The sequence below is a fragment of the Eutrigla gurnardus genome, assembly GCF_963514095.1.
Source record: "Eutrigla gurnardus genome assembly, chromosome: 17".
NCBI lineage: Eukaryota > Metazoa > Chordata > Actinopteri > Perciformes > Triglidae > Eutrigla > Eutrigla gurnardus.
The window spans coordinates 1,717,607-1,736,324 of NC_139928.1; the positions used below are offsets into that span (position 1 = coordinate 1,717,607).

At 42.4% G+C, this 18,718-nt stretch overlaps 1 protein-coding gene across 4 annotated transcripts; it reads left to right on the top strand.

Moving 5' to 3' along the window:
- Positions 1 to 374: 374 nt before the first annotated feature.
- ccn2b (cellular communication network factor 2b) lies at positions 375 to 13,604 on the top strand. Of its 4 annotated transcripts, XM_084032418.1 has the most exons (6): positions 2,166 to 2,835; positions 2,920 to 3,136; positions 6,074 to 6,325; positions 9,031 to 9,073; positions 9,104 to 9,287; positions 10,289 to 13,604. In XM_084032418.1, exons 1-6 carry the CDS (start codon positions 2,725 to 2,727, stop codon positions 10,586 to 10,588), a joined length of 1,107 nt encoding a protein of 368 aa, XP_083888544.1. In that variant the 5' UTR covers positions 2,166 to 2,724; the 3' UTR covers positions 10,589 to 13,604. The 4 variants fall into 4 exon arrangements, with proteins under 4 accessions (XP_083888545.1, XP_083888544.1, XP_083888543.1 ...); XM_084032419.1 differs by lacking the exon at positions 2,166 to 2,835 and adding an exon at positions 375 to 486 and having other exon boundaries at positions 9,031 to 9,287; XM_084032417.1 differs by having other exon boundaries at positions 9,031 to 9,287.
- Positions 13,605 to 18,718: the final 5,114 nt, after the last annotated feature.

Genomic DNA, 18,718 nt, shown 5'->3' on the forward strand with positions numbered 1-18,718 from the left:
CCCTGCACAGGAATGACTATTCAGTGAGTATTTCACACTAGCTGCTGTGAGACTGTGTTGACTTAAAAGTGAGACAGTTTGCCCTCCATTGAGCCACAGCTTTATGTATTTGAATACTCATTTATTACAGTCAGTGTCAGGGCTACTGTGAAGCAGTGAGCAGTCATGTGTAATGCTAGTTCTCAAAGTTAACACCCCTGCTACTGTCCACCTACCCTCTTATTAACTAACAAAGTGACCGAGCCTGTCCCTGTGATCTCGAATATTTTTACCTCACGGCTCAGTGGCATGGCTCTGGTTTCTCTGGCTACACCCACAGCTTGCTATTTAAGTCAGGTCCTCCTCCCAGGCCGGGTCAGTTTGCTGTAGGGAGAACCACAAGAGCCACAGGAACCCGGACTACTGAGGGGACTGCAGCCTGCACAAAAAAACATGTCTGTAGAAACTTCAGCAACGTTCTCTCTTCTCCTGCTTATTATCTCATTGGTAGGTTTTAATATTCTTTGTTGAAATGAAAAGTAATTTGAGGATGAACTCTTTGGAAATCTGTGAGGCGGTGTGCATTGTATTTAGTATGTGAGTGGTTAGATGAGAGACCTGGATCTCTGACAATAGTTCAGGATTGTTGGGGTCTGGTTTTGGCATAAAAAAAAGTATTTTTCAGCAAATATTTCCTGTTATGTCATGTTTTCTTGCTCACCCTCTGCTGGGCTGCTGCTCACCACTGGGAAGGAAACAAAACATGGAAAGTATTTGCTGGCCCATGTGATCACAGTCTGTGTCGCCCTCTTGTGTCGTTCTGAGCATGCACATGTGCTGCAGGCTTGAACATGTCCAATTTTAAGTTGTACATTAGAATGAATTGTCTATTGCTTTGTGTCTCTCAGCACTAAAACAATGTCAGTGTTCAGTCAATCAAGGTCCTCATGGTGGACACATCAATTGAACACATTCATATGGCTATTCAACATCCAGAGCTAGGGTATATTAAATATTGAGAAAACTACTGGTGGTCTTAGGTGTCTTATGACACAAGACCAACAGATCAGTGCAGGCCGTGGGAAGTGAGTTTTGGTTGGGGGTGCTGTAGTGGTAACCTGACTCTCGCCAGATAAATTTAGTTCCACCTACCTCCACTCACATCCATCTGGGATCGCTTCCGTTGGGAGTGATTTCGGCACCAGATTTTATGGATGAGCCAATCAGGACGCAGGGAGGGAGTTTCATAGATGTGACGTAGCGGAGAAGCGACTGTGAGACTGTTTTGATTCAGACAACAATGGCGGCTCGCATCGAGGAAGCAAGCGTCAACACTGATGCTGTTATTTCATCCGTGTTGTTGTGTTGCTGATTGCACTGCTGCTATATCCAAGATGTCGGCTGTTCTGTTTTGATTTTCCCTGCGTCGCTCTCATCAGCGTCACGGGTTGGCTTCGATGTGAGTGGTTGAAGTAGCACGTCAATAAAGATGACGGACAAGTGTCTTATCCAATCATATGCAAGGATTTTTGATAAGGCCCAGCCTTCTGAAACACCTCTCCAATGGAGCGATCCCAGATGGATGAGTGGAGCTAGGCGGAACGAAACTCATCTGGCGAGAGTCAGGTTACTGTAGTGGGGGGTAGTTTGCCAGAAATCCATAATAATAGGCTTTATTTGAAATGGTACAAAATTGATTGTATTTTATTGAAACGCCTCTGTAACAGGACAGCATACTAGCATTGCATGGCACACAGCACAGGCATACAAAAAAAGGCATGTCAAAAAAAGGCGACAAAATGCAAAACGCACACAGATTGATACTAACGCAAACAAAGTAACCGTTTGCTAAGGTTTTTAAATACGCATGCTGTCGCACCCCCAGCACCCCCACTTCCCACGGCTATGGATCAGTGTTGGACACCATGTGTCCCAAAGTGTTGTTGTGTAGTGATGTGTAAGTAACGTTTTTTCAAAAAACGAAATAATTTTTGATTTTGTTGTCTTAATCTATGTAAGATGATCTGTTGCCTAAACATTGGTTTTGTTTTCTAAACCTAACGTTGGTTTGTTTTCTAAACCTAATGTTGGTTTTGTTTTCTAAAACTTACATTAGTTTTGTTGTCTAAACCTAACATTGGTTTTGTTGTCTAAACCTAACATTGATTTTGTTTTCTAAACCATAACATTGGTTTTGTTTTCTAAAACTAATGTTGGTTTTGTTGTCTCAACCTAACATTTGTTTTGTTGTATGAATCTTACATTGATTTTGGAGTCTTAAACTAGCTAAGAGGTTTTGTTGGCTTAACCTAGTGCTGGATCTGTTGCCTAAACCTAGTGTTCATTTGTTGTTTAAAATGTATGCATTAAGTCCACAAATTAATTGCCAGGAGGATTAACCAGGAGGTTATCGCGTTAGTTTTGACAGCAAAGTATGACTGGATAAATATACAGACAGATATGAAGAAAGGTAAAACCTGGTAGAGTAGAATACATACAGCAGAGATACAGTAATAATGTAAGGTGAATTATGGCAGTTAATAATAAGTTAATATAAAAACCCTTGGGAACAAAGCTTGCCCTTCTCCTCTGTGTCCTGCAGCTTGGACAGCGGAGTTGGCATCCTGAGGGGAGCCACTCAAACACTGGGAACAGAGTGTGAGGGGTCCTGCACGATCCTACTCGCTGTCCTCAGTGTTTGCTGCTCACACATGATGGAGATGGAGAGATCTGATAGGGAGGTCAATGATTTTGGCGCACACTTTCACTGTGCTCTGTAGACCGTTTCTGTTTTGCAGGCTGCTGGAAGTGGAACCAGCAGGGGTGTATTCCAGAAATCAGGTTTTGCTAAAACTTGTAAGTATGTTAACCCTGAGAAGAGCGATACTCTGAGGTTTGGTGGTTTAGTAACCTTTATGCTGTGGTTTGTGTTTGTTGCAGACCGTAGCCTGGGACTGTTCCCAGCCCTGTTCCTGCTCTATAGTCCCTCCCCCCTGCCCGGTAGGAACCAGTCTGATCCTGGATGGCTGCAGCTGCTGTAAGGTGTGTGCCAGGCAGCGGGGGGAGCCCTGCTCCCAGCAGGAACCATGTGACCATCACAAGGAGCTATACTGTGACTACAGTCTGTTGAGAGATACTGAGACCGGCATCTGCATGGGTAACACCTTCACCTGAACATACCACATCTTCTACTTTTGGAACATTCCACCACACCACATCTTATACTGGTGAAACATACCACCATACCACATCTTATACTGGTGGAACATACCACCACACCACATCTAATACTGGTGGAACATACCACCACACCACATCTTATCTTCACCAACTCTTGGTCTAAAGGACAACTCATGGTCTATAGGACATGCTGGTTTGTTATTGCATTTATTAAATTCTACAATTTAAAAATATTATCATTAATCAATTTATTTTATTATCACAAACTGTTTCCAATAAAAATCGATTTGATACCATTTCTCTCAGGGGCTGCGCGGTGGTGTAGTGGGTAGCACTGTCGCCTCCCGGGTCGGCCCCAGGTTCCTGTGGAGTTTGCATGTTCTCCCCGTGTAAGCGTGGGTTCTCCGGCTTCCTCCCACAGTCCAAAGACATGCAGGATGGGGATACGTTAATTGATGACTCTAAATTGCCCGTAGGTGTGAATGTGAGCATTTGTCTGTTTGTCTGAATGTTGTACCCTGACTTCGCCCAATGACAGCTGTTGTTCCACGGCCAGGTCCTCCTTTTTTACCACCACCCAGTCTACCATTCCTTGAGCACTGTCCCTGACTTCCATGCAGTGTTGAAGAGACGTGTCATCCAAGAAAGCCCCTTCACACTAAAGCTTTCAGCATTCCTGGGCAGATTTCATCAACCTCTGGGGCTTTGCCACTGAGGAGTTGTTTGACTACCTTAGTGACTTCCATCAGGGAAATTGAAGATGATCCTCCATCAGCTTATGGGCATATCTGTCGGATTGAGGAGTTCCTCAAAGTGCTCCTTCCACTGCCCGATTACCTCCTTAGTTGCATCCTTACTTTATACAGCTTGAATGGTTCCCCGTTTCCCCCTTCTGAGGTGCCGGACGGTTTTTCAGAAGCACCTTGGTGTCGACCAAAAGTCCTTCTCTGTGGCTGCTCCGAACTCCTCCGGGGCTGCAGCCGCCTCCGAAGTCTTCCAAGGTAACATATGCCAGCACAAGTCCTTCAGTCGGACAGCTTCCCTTACCACCGGTGTCCACCATGGTATTCAAGGGTTACCACCCGTTCAGGCACCTTAGACCTTTAGACCACAGCTCACTGCCGCAGCTTCAGCAATGGAAGCTTTGAACATTGCCCACTCAGGTTCTATGCCCCCAACCTCCACGGGGGTGCCAGAAAAGCTTGAGCTGAGCTGAGTTGAAAATCTTTCGGACAGGGGGCTCCTGCAGACGTTCCCAGTTTACCCGCACTACCCATTTGGGCTTACCAGGTTCAAAGGTTTCCTCAGATCTGGCCTCAGATCAGACGATACGATCACAAAATCGATCATCAGCCTCCGGCCTAGTGTGCTCTGGTACCATGTGCACTTATGGGCATCCTTATGTACGAACATGGTGTTTGTTATGGACAATCCATGACTACCACAGACGTCCAGTAATAAATGGCCCCTCGGGTTTAGATAAGGGAGGCCATTCCTCCCAATCACGCTGCTCCAGGTGTCTCTATCATTGCTCAAGTGCTGTTGTTGAAGTCTCCCAGCAGAACTATGGAGTCCCCTACTGGAGCCCCATGCAGGACTCCATTCAGGGTCTCCAAGAATATTACGAACTGCTGTTCAGTGCATATGCACAAACAACAGTCAGAGTCCCCATCCCCCCCCCCCAAACCCGAAGGCGGAGGCAGGCCACCCTCTTGTCCGGCTCTCAGCCGGGGACTTGTGAGTATCCCCACACCCGGTGCCTCACACCTTGCTCATCTCCAGCGAAGAATAGGTTCCAGAACTGAGGCTGTGCATAGAGGTAAGCCCCACCAGATCTAACATCACCTCCAACACAAGCACCAGCTCCTACCCCCAGAGCCAGCCTCTGCTGCCCCGGTCTGGTGTGTCGAGGTCCCTGCCCTTCACTGCCACCTGTGTGGCAGCCCACAGGATGGATGAGGAGGGGTTGCCAGGTCACTTTTTCGGGATGTGCCCGCCCACCAGACGCTCCCTGATAGGCCCTTTGTATTGTATTGGCCCGGATAGTTTTTATGCATAGTTCAAAATCTTCTATTCTGCCATAGGGAAGTAGAACATTTTCATAAAATTATGAAAAATCTACAACTAACAATGTCAGAAAAGATTAGACACCATTTAATATTGAGCTGTGCAAAAAGTAAAATTTATACGTAAATTCTTTCTTAATCTTCTTGAGAAAAATGGTTCGCATTTTAACACTTTTCATATTCAATATTTTTATAGCAAGAGCCAAACCTTTGTCCCAGGATTGTTCTTTGCCAAGTTACTCAAAAATGCAATGACAAAATGCTTTGTGACAACTTCACACTGATAAGGAGAGTGAATAATGCTGCCTTCACATGCTAGTTGGAAGATTCTTCTACATGTTAGAATGAGGAGAATGTCATGTTCACGTGCTTTGTTTTTAATTAGAAAAAATGATGGATTTAAGTGTGTATTGAGAAATCCTTTTTTTTTAATTCCACTATGGATAGAACAATGAAAAGCATTGGTCTACATGAAGTTAAGTGACACAGATTACAGATTAAAGTAATGTACAAAAGCAACAGTTAATACATGTTACACTGTTAAAAATAAAGAATTATTGACCATCCATGACTAAATATGTCCTCGTCTCCAACATGTTGAAAGTTTCGGGTCACCCCGACTCCCCGAACTCAGGTATCAAAATGATCTCAGAATTTCCCCCTTGTAATAACGACTTGAGGGGGCATTCAAATGCAATATCCGAGTAGGCAACTTGTATTTACCACAATTCCGATACCACGTGAAGGCAGCATAACTCGATTTTACAGGATTGGGAAAACACATTTTCCCACAAGAGTATCAACAGTATCCTGTCCTGTATGGGTGTACATTTCCTGTATGTCTCCAGCTCAGGAGGGTCAGACCTGTGACCTGGGGGGCGTGGTCTACCACAGTGGGGAGTCCTTCCAGCCCAGCTGTACGCACCACTGTGTGTGTATGAACGGAGAGATTGGCTGCGTGCCGATGTGTGCTAATAACGTGCGGCTGCCTTCCCCCGACTGCCCCTACCCCCGGCCTGTCCAGATCCCTGGGAGATGCTGTGAAGAGTGGGTGTGTGAGCAGTCACCTCAGGACCACCACTACCAGTCAGTGATGGCCGGTCAGTGTCACCACTGTAGCATCTACTGCTCTTACTTTCCTTCTTTCTTTTGCCCACAGTTACCATTCATATGATGTGTTACACTGATTGACTGGTTGATAAATAACACTAATAGCTTTCATAAATCCTTTCATAAATCCTTCCCTCTGTGCTCTTGATAATGACAATTATTGAATTCCCTTGATTTAGAAATGTTAGATGTGATGGTAAACCCATAAAAATAGAAATAGAGTAGAATGGGCATTGAATATTTTCACTACTAAAAAAAATTGGTGATTTTATGGTGACACACGTCAGTAGGGCCAGAGCACAGCTCACCAGGAATAGAAAGGATGTAGCTCTTGAGACAGCTGTCTGGCTAATTAGCTAGGTAGCTATTTAGTGATGTAGCATGAATAAACAAGCCAGCTGCCCGCTAATTAGCTAGCTAGATCACAGGTAGGTTATGCTAACACTGTAGCTGCTCCATAAACTTGATGCTCAATGAATAATGTTATCCTGACATGAATACGGCAGTGACCTTTTTGTTTGTACCATAGACAGTCTCTGGTTTATATTAGGGATGCAACAATACAGTAAGCCTACGGTTCAATACGTACCTCGGTTCTTGGGTTACGGTTTCGGTTCTGTTTCGGTACACATTTTGTGCGCAAGGAGAAAAAAAATTGTTATTCATATATTCAAAAATTTCCACATTCAAGTGTATTGTATAATAAAATAAATAAATATGTAAAAAAAAAAATGGAACACTTTCAAATGCAAAAGTGCTTCTGATGACTGGTGTAGGATAAAAGGGGGTAAAACAATTTCAAAAGTAAATGTACATATTTGTAACATAAAGTCACTGTTGTAAATATAAATACCATTAATATAAAATCATTGTTTTACAGTTTTTCTCAGTCGCTTTGGTGCTTTTCTCACATCACTATTAACATTTTCAGAGGAGTGAGTGCATTTCTCAAAACCAAGTGGATAACCTGCAAAAGCACGTCACTTGCTCAAAATGGGTAGTCCATTCCTCAAATGCAAGTATTCATGTCAATGAAACTGCCAGTGTCATCAAAATGAGAAGTCTTGACACCATCGTTTATGAACAAGATAGTCAAATGGCTTTGTCATGTTTTCATTATGAAAGTTTATTCTCTCAGTTTTTTCCAATGCAAAAAAATGTCAGAACTCGGTGACACTACCTGAAAATGCTCAAGACGGCAGTATACACTACTGGTACAGCCATTTTAAAACTACAGTAAAGTTACACATTGCTGTAGTTAGGGGAGTAAGTGAGTACAAGACAATGCGTATGTTTCACATGTTTACTGTATGCTCTTTGCAATTCTACAGCATTATGCAAAAGAAAAATACACTACAGTCGCTTATTTAGAACAAACATAAGAAACACCCTTTTGGTAAAGCTTCAATTCACAGTGGTTCTTCCAATATTTGGTTGCACCCTCCGACCAGCCTTAGCCATTGTGAGGCCGTGATTGACAACATGGTCCACAACTGTACAATTTCATTAGAAATCTGCTGATGTATTTGCCTCTTCTCCCTTTCCCCCTGTTTTGTAGAAATGGTGCACACTATGTCCTGCTTGGTTCATATATGCTTGCCAAGTGAGGGTTCATGTGATTCATCCCTGAGTGACTGTGAACAAGTGGCTTGTCATTGTTACATACAATTGCTGTATTACTGTACAATTGTTCAATTTAGGAGACATTTCCAGGAAAAAATGATAAATAAAGGTATACAATTTGCTTGACAGAATTTGATAACTAGTTCAACAATTTTGTATGTAATGACTCAAGCAATGAAATGAAGACTATTAGTTTTATTGGGAACGACTATTCAGCATCCATAGTTCATTTTGACTGACATGACATAAACAAATGATAATGTTATAAAATAGCAGAGAATTGTATGAAAGCAACTGATACATGTCCAAAAGCATTTGCAATTTGTTCAGAGGAAGGAGAAATTGCTACTTTGATGTGCACAAATGACTAAATGTTGTGGAGGTTGAACTAATAGTTATGAGAATTTTGAATCTGAGAAAAGCACTAAAGCAACTGAGAAAAACTGGAGATAAAAAAAATACCTGTACTTTAGTAGCCTATATATGACTTTCATGCAGGTTTGGAGTATGTGCTCGTTAGTTAGTTAGATTATGCCAATCTCTGAAGTGCTAATCCCTAATTATATTTGCTAGCATGCTGGCTATTGTTGATTATGGTGCTGTAAAGGTTGGTTATAGTGACAAAATACAGTTTAAAGTGTTTTTTTTTTTTTTTCAATTTACATGGTGAGTGTTGTTGTTGACACCAGATCAGCCCAATAGCAAAATCCAATGTCAATAGCCTGGTTTCAACCAATAGAGGGCTTCTGAATGAAATAATCAACAACACTACTCGATAGTAATACCAAGATACATTGGTTTTCAGATGAAAAGTGGTTTGGGGAATAGTTACTCATTAAGTAATCATGTGATTTGACCCAGACAACACAGGTATACACATCTTAAACATTAAACTCCAGCTCAGCTAATGACAAACCAATAGCCCCATTTACTTTAATATCATAGCCTGAGTTTAGTTTGATTGAGCCTTAAAAAAAGAAAAACTACCTGTAACTCCTCATGCCAACCAGCTTGGCTCCTCACTTTCTTCCTTCTGTAAATCAAGATCTCCATCCTCATACTCTTGTTGCAGGAGGCTCTCAGATCCACATGATGCCCTCTTTAAATCCTGTCTCAGTCTTCAGAGAAGTGTCTCCTCGTGGACGACATGCAGAGAGCCCCAGAGATAACTGTATAGTCCAGACTACAGAGTGGAGTGAGTGCTCAGCCACTTGCGACATGGCCATCTCATCTCGCATCACCAACGACAACCAGCGCTGCCAGCTTGAGAGGCAGACCAGGATCTGCATGGTCCGACCCTGCAACAGCCAGCAGGAAAAAGAAATCAAGGTTAGTGTGTTTCCCTTCAACACATAGTGGGGGTTAGACAAGCATAAAAACATGCTACAACAACAAGCTATATTGACCTTTTTATTGCTTCTTCTGGCCCTCACAAGGTTAAATTCCTGAAATTCTCAGTTTGCAGAAATAATAAATGTCACAGAGTGGAAAAAGTACTGATCTCTGTTTTGTATTTATGCGCAAAACATCTACTGATCATTCGAAACAGCTCAAGAAGATGCTCATTTGGTTCAGACTAATAACAGGGTTGCAGCTAAAATATATCAGATGTGATATTGAAAAAGTAACAAAAAGTTATATTGCACATGGGACATGATATTTTGAGTGACATGATATTAAAATGTCATATTGAACGATGTTGAAATTAAGTAATAATGCACATGATATGGTTATTCAGTGTCTGATGTTTCAGTCGTCCTTCCTGCAGAAGCAGTGGGAGTCATACAGATACTCTGAGGCACTCCACACCACAGACTAGAAACATCACATCTGGATTCATCAATAGCTTAACAAATGCTCTCATCTTGTAAGAGCCGTGCTCCAGCTCTGGAGGTAGAGCGGGTTGGCTGGTAACCGCAAGATTGCTGGTTTGATCCCTGGCTCCTCCTAGCTGAGCAAGACACCTCACCCTAATTGCTCCTGACGAGCTGGCTGTCGCCCTGCGTGGTTGACTCCGCCATCGGTGTGTGAATGTGTGTATGAATGGGTGAATGTCAGTCATTCCTGTAAAGTGCTTTGGATAAAAGCGCTATATAAATGAGGACCATTTACCATTTATTAACACCCACCTAGTTATTAAGATGGCTGACTTTGATATCACGGTCAATCAAACAGCAATTGTTGCTCTAAGATCTACAGGTATGTCCATCATGAGCAGTAGATGACTGATACATTTGGGAAGGACAGTATTCTACAACAGGCCTACATCACTACATCCACAATTAATATGACGATGCTGACATTAACTGACTATGGTCTCCGTCCAACAGAAGGGGAAGAAATGTGTCCGGACACCAAAGGCCCAGCAAGCAATGCACTTCAATCTGTCAGGCTGCTCCAGCACCAGAACATACAAACCAAAGTTCTGTGGCGTCTGCACAGACAGCCGCTGCTGCACGCCACGCACAACCGTCTCGGCTGAGGTGGAGTTCCGCTGTCCAGAGGGAGATGTCTTCACCAAGAAGATGATGTTAATCAAGACCTGCTCCTGCCATCACGACTGTCCGCAAGATAATGACATCTTCCTGGCATCCAACACCCGCAGGATGATTGGAGATAACGATATATGATGGAATGGTTAACCACATTCACACACACACACAAATCAGGACTGCACCATCATAACACCCAACTCTACCCTCATTACGAAGTCAATCTTTATTTGTAAAAGCAACCACAGTTGAACAATGTGCTGAACAAGCGCCACTTTAGCCGCATGCTAAATTTTACATTCCTGGATCAAATGAACCTGTGTCGCCTGCAATGCAGCTTTTATTGACAATTTTTAACCTTTCTGTCCTTACGTCCTTACATTTTCCCCCAAACACAAAAAAATAGCAGTGGGTTTCCTACTGCTCTCCCCCGAGTCACTACATCCCCTTCTATTCCCATACCGTTGAACCAGGACGGCACTCCTACGATCATCCCAGTTAGAATCACTGACATTGGCCCATGCCCTTTTCATAGTCGGGTTCACCGTGCTGTGCTGATGAGACAGTGTCCTCCCCAACTAAAATGTGTGATTTGTTTTTAAGTGAAAATGTGTTTTTTTTCTCGGCTGCACGGTGGTGTAGTGTCAGCCCTGTGATAGACTGGTTACCTGTCTTTCTCTACATGTCAGCCCTGTGATAGACTGGTTACCTGTCTGTCTCTACATGTCAGCCCTGTGACAGACTGGTTACCTGTCTGTCTCTACATGTCAGCCCTGTGATAGACTGGTTACCTGACTGTCTCTACATATCGGCCCTGTGATAGACTGGTTGCCTGTCTGTCTCTACATGTCAGCCCTATGATAGACTGGTTACCTGTCTGTCTCTACATGTCAGCCCTGTGATAGACTGGTTGCCTGTCTGTCTCTACATGTCAGCCCTATGATAGACTGGTTACCTGCCCAGGTGAACCCTGCCTTCGCCCAATGACAGCTGGGATCAGCCCCCCGCGACCCTGAATACAGGATAAGCAGTAGACGATGGATGGATGTGTTTTTTCTTATTCCTCACTGAAACCTATATGTGATTATGGAATGCATCCATTTCAATGAACTGTGCCCTTCAAGCTGTATTTTTGGGACTCCACATCTTTCAGGCAGCTGTGGAGGTCTTGCTGTGGTCTGGAAGAATCAGTTCACTTGCCAAATGGTGAGCACAGAACGTTTTACCACGTTTGAGCTACAACTGACGGATAAGGCCGTTTTATTGTGTTTCAATCTATCAGCCTCCTGGTCCAGCAGGTCAGTTGTTATTTGAGTTCACTGACGTTCCGACTTCTGTTATCAAGCTGGAGAAGGTTTAATTTGCACATCAATCATGCCACAAATAGTGCAGCCACTGAATTTGTAAATTTTTACGGACACTTTTTATTACAAGCAACATGATTCCGGCGCCACTCACAAGGGTGGTCATACCTTGGAACTTTGTTTTAACTTTCAGACGTGCTATAGATCATATCTGCTGTGGACGTACTGATGACTGTCTGATCATAAAAATCTTAAATGTCCTTGGCATTCAGGCATTATTACCCAGAGTACATCTGTTTTCAGCAAACTTTTACTGTGATTTGAATACAAATTGCAGTCTTCTAATGAACATAAACAGTATTAAAGCTATGATATATCAATGTAAATTTATACCATGTCTATGTTTAAGATGCCCCAATAACAGCACAGAAAATAAAATGGGACGCAGCACTGAACTTTGAGGCACTCCACAGCACAGATAGTTACCATACATCAACAGATGTACCTAAGAACTGCTCCATTAATACCCACCCAGTTACAGCAGATGTCATCATAAAAATTTGCCCTCATGTTGCAATATCAGGGTGGTAAGAAATTTTTGTTCTTATTTCTTTTACCGAAAAGCAACGCAAAATGCGCAGAGAAAAAGCTGTGCTCTGGCCATGGTGAGGTACCCCTCGTGGGAATGCAGTCATGTGATTGGCTGAAAACGAGGGAGGCATCTGATTGGCTACAGAGAGTTCCTTGTTGAAAAAAATGCATTTGTGAATCCAGCCACATCAGGAGAGTCTCAAAAATCCACAAATAAATACAGACCAGTTCACGAACAAATGCAAACAAGTTCACAAATGAAAAGCGTCTTGTAAATTCAAGTCTAACAGTTTGTATATAAATGTAACAACATACAAATACATTTTTGATGAAAATTGCAAATATTTTTTTAATTCATATATTTATGGATTTATATTGCATTCATTTAAAACGAAATGTATTTGTGAGAAGAGAGTTATTTATATATAAATCACAAAATACATTTGTGAATCCTTCTCTGTGCATTCATTATTAATGAGACTGAACTGACCTACGCTCCAGTCACTGTGTAAATCTTGTGAATGGACCATTGAGTTTACTGCTTCGATAAATATGTTTTCACGAAGAAGAGACCAGAATACAATGCAGCCATGTTGTTTGGTATTCCAGTTACATGTAGTTATAGATACTCAGTTATTTATAAACTAAACGACAGCCAAGAGCTTGATCTTCTTGATTTTGTCTGTTATTTTGACTTTGAACGGCTTTTTAGGCATTAAAATGAAATCATGTTTCACTATCTAGAGGTGACAGGAACTGTTTTGACAAAAATGGACTGTGGCGGAACAGTGACCCCTGTGGCAACGTATAGGTGTTGCAAGTTTTTTTCCCGAGCAGATTGTAGCAACTGTAACGTAGCAAGCTGGACTTTAACGTGATACCATGTATTTAATCTTTTATTGTGACATTGACGTGCCTCCTCGGAGGCTGAAGGTGGATTGAACAGTCTTGTTCAGAGTCCTCTATCACATGTATGACTTTACATTTCATTCACAGTATTGACAGTGTTGTCTGAAGACCACACAGAACGGAGGAAAGAAAAGCATCTAATGTGACTGAAGAATTTCTGTTCCTATTATTTCCTATATATTTAAAAAGCATGGACAAATTTGGCATTTTGCAAATATATCTCATGTAAATACTGTAAGACTGTACAGTTTTGTACTATAATTTATGTGTTATATTTCGGTAACTGTATCATATCGTTTTTTCACAGTAACCGCCTGACTACTACAGGAGTGAGTTATTCTCTGTTGCACTTTCACCTCTGTTCCAATAAACAAAGTCTATTTTTATAGAAACGCTGCATGTTGGTCTTCTTCCTGGAGCTGAAAATAGAGTTGGCGTGGTCGGTTGTGCTCTTGTCAGTTCTCCTGCTCTGAAGATGCAGCTGTGAATTTTCGATGAACCAGCACAGCAGCAGTCTGGTGTGTTATGTAAAACTGGAAGTGAACTAGAGCTGCAGGCTCCAGTCAGACCAGTTCAGACACACAAGAGGAAAAGGTATTTCTGTTGGTATGGGTGGATTTCACATGTCAAGGTTTCTTCACTATTCAGATTATATACAGAAAGTGGCAAGGCTGGATGACCAACTGGTGAATTGCTTGGGGACCATACATCCCCTAGAGCCCCAGGTTCACTGTGTGGTATTAGTTTATATTCCATAGATTTGTAAATATACGCCATATACGTACAATATCACACTGAGACGCATCAAAACCGGATCAGCTGCTTCAAAAACGCCTGCATTGGTCAATCAGCTGATGTTCCTGTGAACATCAAATGTGGATTCATGCAGACGTGGAGCTCCTTGGGTTTCCCTCCCCCAATTTTAGAATGTGAATTTGTCCCCCTCAATGAAAACATGGGGCCTTTACGTAATGACAAAGCCGGCTGAGCTGCATTGCAGTACAAAGTTCCCCATAAAAACAACATGAGATATATAAATAGTTACCTACGCAATAGAATAGAGTAGAACGGACATTGTACTGTTTTCAGTGGTCATGTGACTAGTCCAAAAGAAATTGGTGATTGTTTATCATGGTGACAACACGTCAGTCTGGCTGTAAAGTGATGTCACAGCTCACAAGGAAGAGAGGACTTAATTACTTTATTTACATTTTAATAATAAACATGACTTATGTGCATAATGAATTGTCTGATATGTTGAGTGACTGTACTCCCACCCACACAACTTCAAATCAAATCATGGATAACCACAAACCTACTCAAACTTAACAGTAATAAGACAGAGCTCATGGTGGTGGCCCCTGCACCACTGCTCAAAAAGGTTGGAGACCTGGCCCTGGTTGTGGATGGCTGCTGCATTTCCCCCTCTCCTGAGGTGCGCAACCTGGGCGTCGTCCTGGACTCCACTCTCTCCTTCCGGTCTCACATCAACAACACCACCAAGTCTGCCTTCTATCACCTCAGAAACATCTCACGACTCCGGCCCTCACTCACGCACTCAGTCACAGAAACACTCATCCACGCCTTCATCACCTCCCGCCTGGATTACTGCAACGGTGTCCTGCCTGGACTGCCCACCAAGGACCTAAGCAGGCTCCAGCGTGTCCAGAACTCAGCTGCCAGGGTTCTAACCAACACCAAGCCCTGGCAGAATATCACTCCCATCCTCCAACAGCTCCACTGGTTGCCAGTCAAGTCACGCATCACCTACAAGATCCTCCTGCTCACCTACAAAGCTCTCCATGGACTCTCACCACAATACCTCAAAGATCTCCTCCACCCCTACACTCGGTCACGCTCCCTGCGGTCCTCTGACAAGGACCTGCTGGCAATACCCCGCACAAGGTTGCGAACATTTGGGGACAGGGCTTTCTCTGCCTATGCTCCTACAAACTGGAATAGTCTCCCACTCCACATCCGCTCTGCCCATCCCATGTTCAAAAAGCACCTCAAAACATTTCTTTGCGCTAAGTCCTTTGATCCCTAACCCCCCTGCCCCCCCCCCCCCCCCCCACACACACACACACTTTTTGTGAAGCGACCTTGAGTACTATGAAAGGCGCTATAAGTCCAAGTTATTATTATTATTATTGTACTGCCATCTCTCCACCTCTAATCAGTGCTCATTCTGTCAGATCCATGTTCCATAAATGTAACATCAGAAAGAGCTCTGGGCCTGAAGTTTGTGCAGATCAGTTATGTGATATTTTTACTGATTTTTTAGACTTGACACTGACCCAGCACAAGGTACCAAAACTGTGGAAGGAATCTATTGTTGGCCAAGAACAAAGCCTCTAACAAACTCAATGACCTGAGGCCTGTGGCCCTGACTTCAATAGTGATGAAGACATTTGAGCGACTGGTTAAACAAATCCTGACTGATAAGTTTCAGCGCCTGCTCGACCCAATGCAATTTGCATATCGGCCTAATAGAGGGCTGATGCTACTACTACCTTACTTAATTACCTGTACAAGCATCTCGAGGGTAGAAAAACTCATGCCAGGCTTTTTTTGTAGATTTCTCCTCAGCTTTTAATACAATTCAACCACACATTTTAGCTCATAAACTACTGTCCACGTTTAATCCTGATGCGGTTATGGTTAAATGGGTACTAGACTTTTTAACATGTAGGCCCCAGGCAGTTAGGTCTACTGGTGCTCTGTCCCAGAAGCAGTTTTCATCCACAGGCTCCCCCCAGGTGTCCTGTCCCCATTATTGTATATTTTATATACAAATGACTGTAGGAGTAACCACGACGACAGGCATCTTTTGAAGTTTGCAGATGACACTGTTTTAATATGTCTGCTCCAGGATGGGGAGGTCGATCATGGGCCATGTCCTCTTGTATGTTGTGTTGTGTTTATGGTCGCTACTGTGAATCAAATTTCCCCTTGAGGGACATTCAAGTTCTGATACTAATACTGATAGGATGCAGCTCTGGAGATGGATTTCTGGCTAGGTAGCTCGGTAGGTAGCTCGGTTGGTAGCTAGGAGGGTAGCTAGGTTGGTAGTTAGGTAGGTAGCTAGGTTGGTAGCTAGCATTGGCGGCTGGTGGAATTTCTTTCAGGGGGGCTAAGTCCAGCATGATTTGCTGCTGCTTCTAAAATATAACCTGTTTTTTTTATTTTATTTTTTTTATTTTTATCATTACTATAATGTGAGTTATTATAATGTACACTGAGTACTCATAGAACAATCCCTATTTGGTTCTCATCAATATTACATTTGAAAATAAATTAGTTTAATAATTTTTTAATAATTTACCCCTGTCCTTGGCTTTATGGCAAATTGTAACCTCACTTCTGATCCAACAAGTCCAAGTTTTTCAGATAAAGCTCCAAAATGGACTCGTTTGAATGATTTGACAAAATTATCAAGAATGGACCTAATGTTTGCTTACATCCAATCAAAGCACTCGTTTTGAACACTCATGATAAAATCGTCAAGTACAGCAAATTGAAGTCAAATAAATCTCAACTGTTTATCCTAGATAAAGTAAAATAGTATTACACGACTTTACAATTTCACATGACATATCACTCTTACCTGCAACTTCTTGGTCAACTCCGTCCCCCGATCCAATCCAATAGTTGACTGGAATATCCTGAAGCTTATAAAAGGTTGACAAAAAGTCAAATTCCTATTATATGCCTGATTTGAGTTTACATTTCAATTATTGTATTACATTTAATTTATTAAGTCAACGTATTGAGGTCCCAGCAGACGTTGTAATGTGAACGCTTGACGAGTTACACACTATAATCCCCTTTTGTTGTCAAAGATTTGGGACACGGCCCTGATTCTCTTCTCTGCTTTCTCTGCTCTGCAGTTCTGTTGCCAGCAGCGTCCACAAAATAAATATATAATTCCAATACAAAATACAGTCAACGTCATATAAAGTCAACTTTATCTGTTCTACAGTACTCCTATTTCATTTCTATAGCCCCACATATGCTACAGCTCATCCCAATACATTTATATCAATCAATCCAATTATAATTTGAATAATAATTTCAAAGATCAAGAAATGGATTAATTGCCTGGCAGATTAAATTACCTTTCTTTTTTTTATTTGATTGAAAATTAAATTTGGCTACCGGTAATTATTTCATATATGATTGGGTATTGTTTTAGGCTATTGTGTCTATACTATTTATTTTATGTTGTTCACAAATGTGACCCTTAATAGCGGAGCTTCCGCCATCATTTCCCCCACCTTCATGGATGTGATGTGTGTATCTACACGTATTATTTGGAGACATTTGTGGGCCGCACTCATGTTTCCGGTAGAACTGGGGCAGCTTGACGCAGCGTTCCTCGAGCCGGGGGCGGCCACTCCTCCGTAGCTCCGCGGCGCTGGCGGACCGCTGTCGGTGTCGGTGCTGCTGCTGCTGCTGCTGCTGCTGCTGGCGTGATATTAGCAGGGATCCAGGCAGCTGACGCGGATGGAAAAGACCCGGAGAGGCGGAGCAGGGCCGCTGTCAAGCTCTCAGGTGCGGTAACTGTATTTTACTGTAAATATGAAAGCCTGCTGCTGCAGCAGTTTGAAGGCAGCCTGTATATAAATGGATTATTGTGCTGAATAGTGTGGATCTACTAGTAATATTGCTATCCGGCCTGTTAAAAGGTGGTTTTATTGCCATAGTGTGTTTATGGTCTGACAGGACAGCACATGCAGCGACATCCTTCTGATTATAAATATTTGTTCTGTAAGTTCATCATAATAATATAAAATATATAATTCCTCAACTTTTAAAAAAAACATGTAATATGATTTTTGCATTGAAATGAGGCTCTGTGTAGATATAAGGTGTATGTGCAGCTGGGCGGTGATTTCCTGTGAAGGGACAGCAGACTGCATGTGAGCTGTGTGTACATGCTTCCATATCACATCCCTGAAAAATGTCTGCATAGAGACAGACTGGAGCTTCCCGGTTGTGCAAACGTAAGCACTACCGACATCACAACAGGAATCCCATCAGTCTGACTGAGCAGAATTAATATGTATTGTTGGTGATAATGATGAAAGCCCAGTATAGCTGATGAGGATTCTCTTCCATGGCTGCAGAAGGCATTACTATGAAAATCCACTGCCATAAAGTTAACAAAAAGAGGCCGTATGGTTTGAGAGCATGACTCATTGATTTCAGATGTTGTCATGCTTTCCCTTAAAAGACGCTGTCCTAACACAGCCCCTGCTTGCACTCAGATATGTTGGTGCTCGTGAAACATCTACTTCCTTTCCTCAGATCTCAGACGCCTAAGGTGTTCTAAATCTAATGTGAGACCACTGTACCAGAAAAAAAAGACTGTGAAAAATAATAAATACATTTGAATCGTAAAATCACCAGCAATAATAATAACCTTGTTAAAATGAAAAACAAAGGATACAAGTTCAGAAAA

Coding starts and splice junctions, on each gene's coding strand:
- ccn2b (XM_084032417.1), top strand. CDS start 2,725: ATGATTTTGGCGCACACTTTCACTGTGCTCTGTAGACCGTTTCTGTTT. Junction 2,836..2,919: donor ATCAGGTTTTGCTAAAACTT/GTAAGTATGTTA, acceptor TGTTTGTTGCAG/ACCGTAGCCTGGGACTGTTC. Junction 9,288..10,288: donor AGCAGGAAAAAGAAATCAAG/GTTAGTGTGTTT, acceptor TCCGTCCAACAG/AAGGGGAAGAAATGTGTCCG.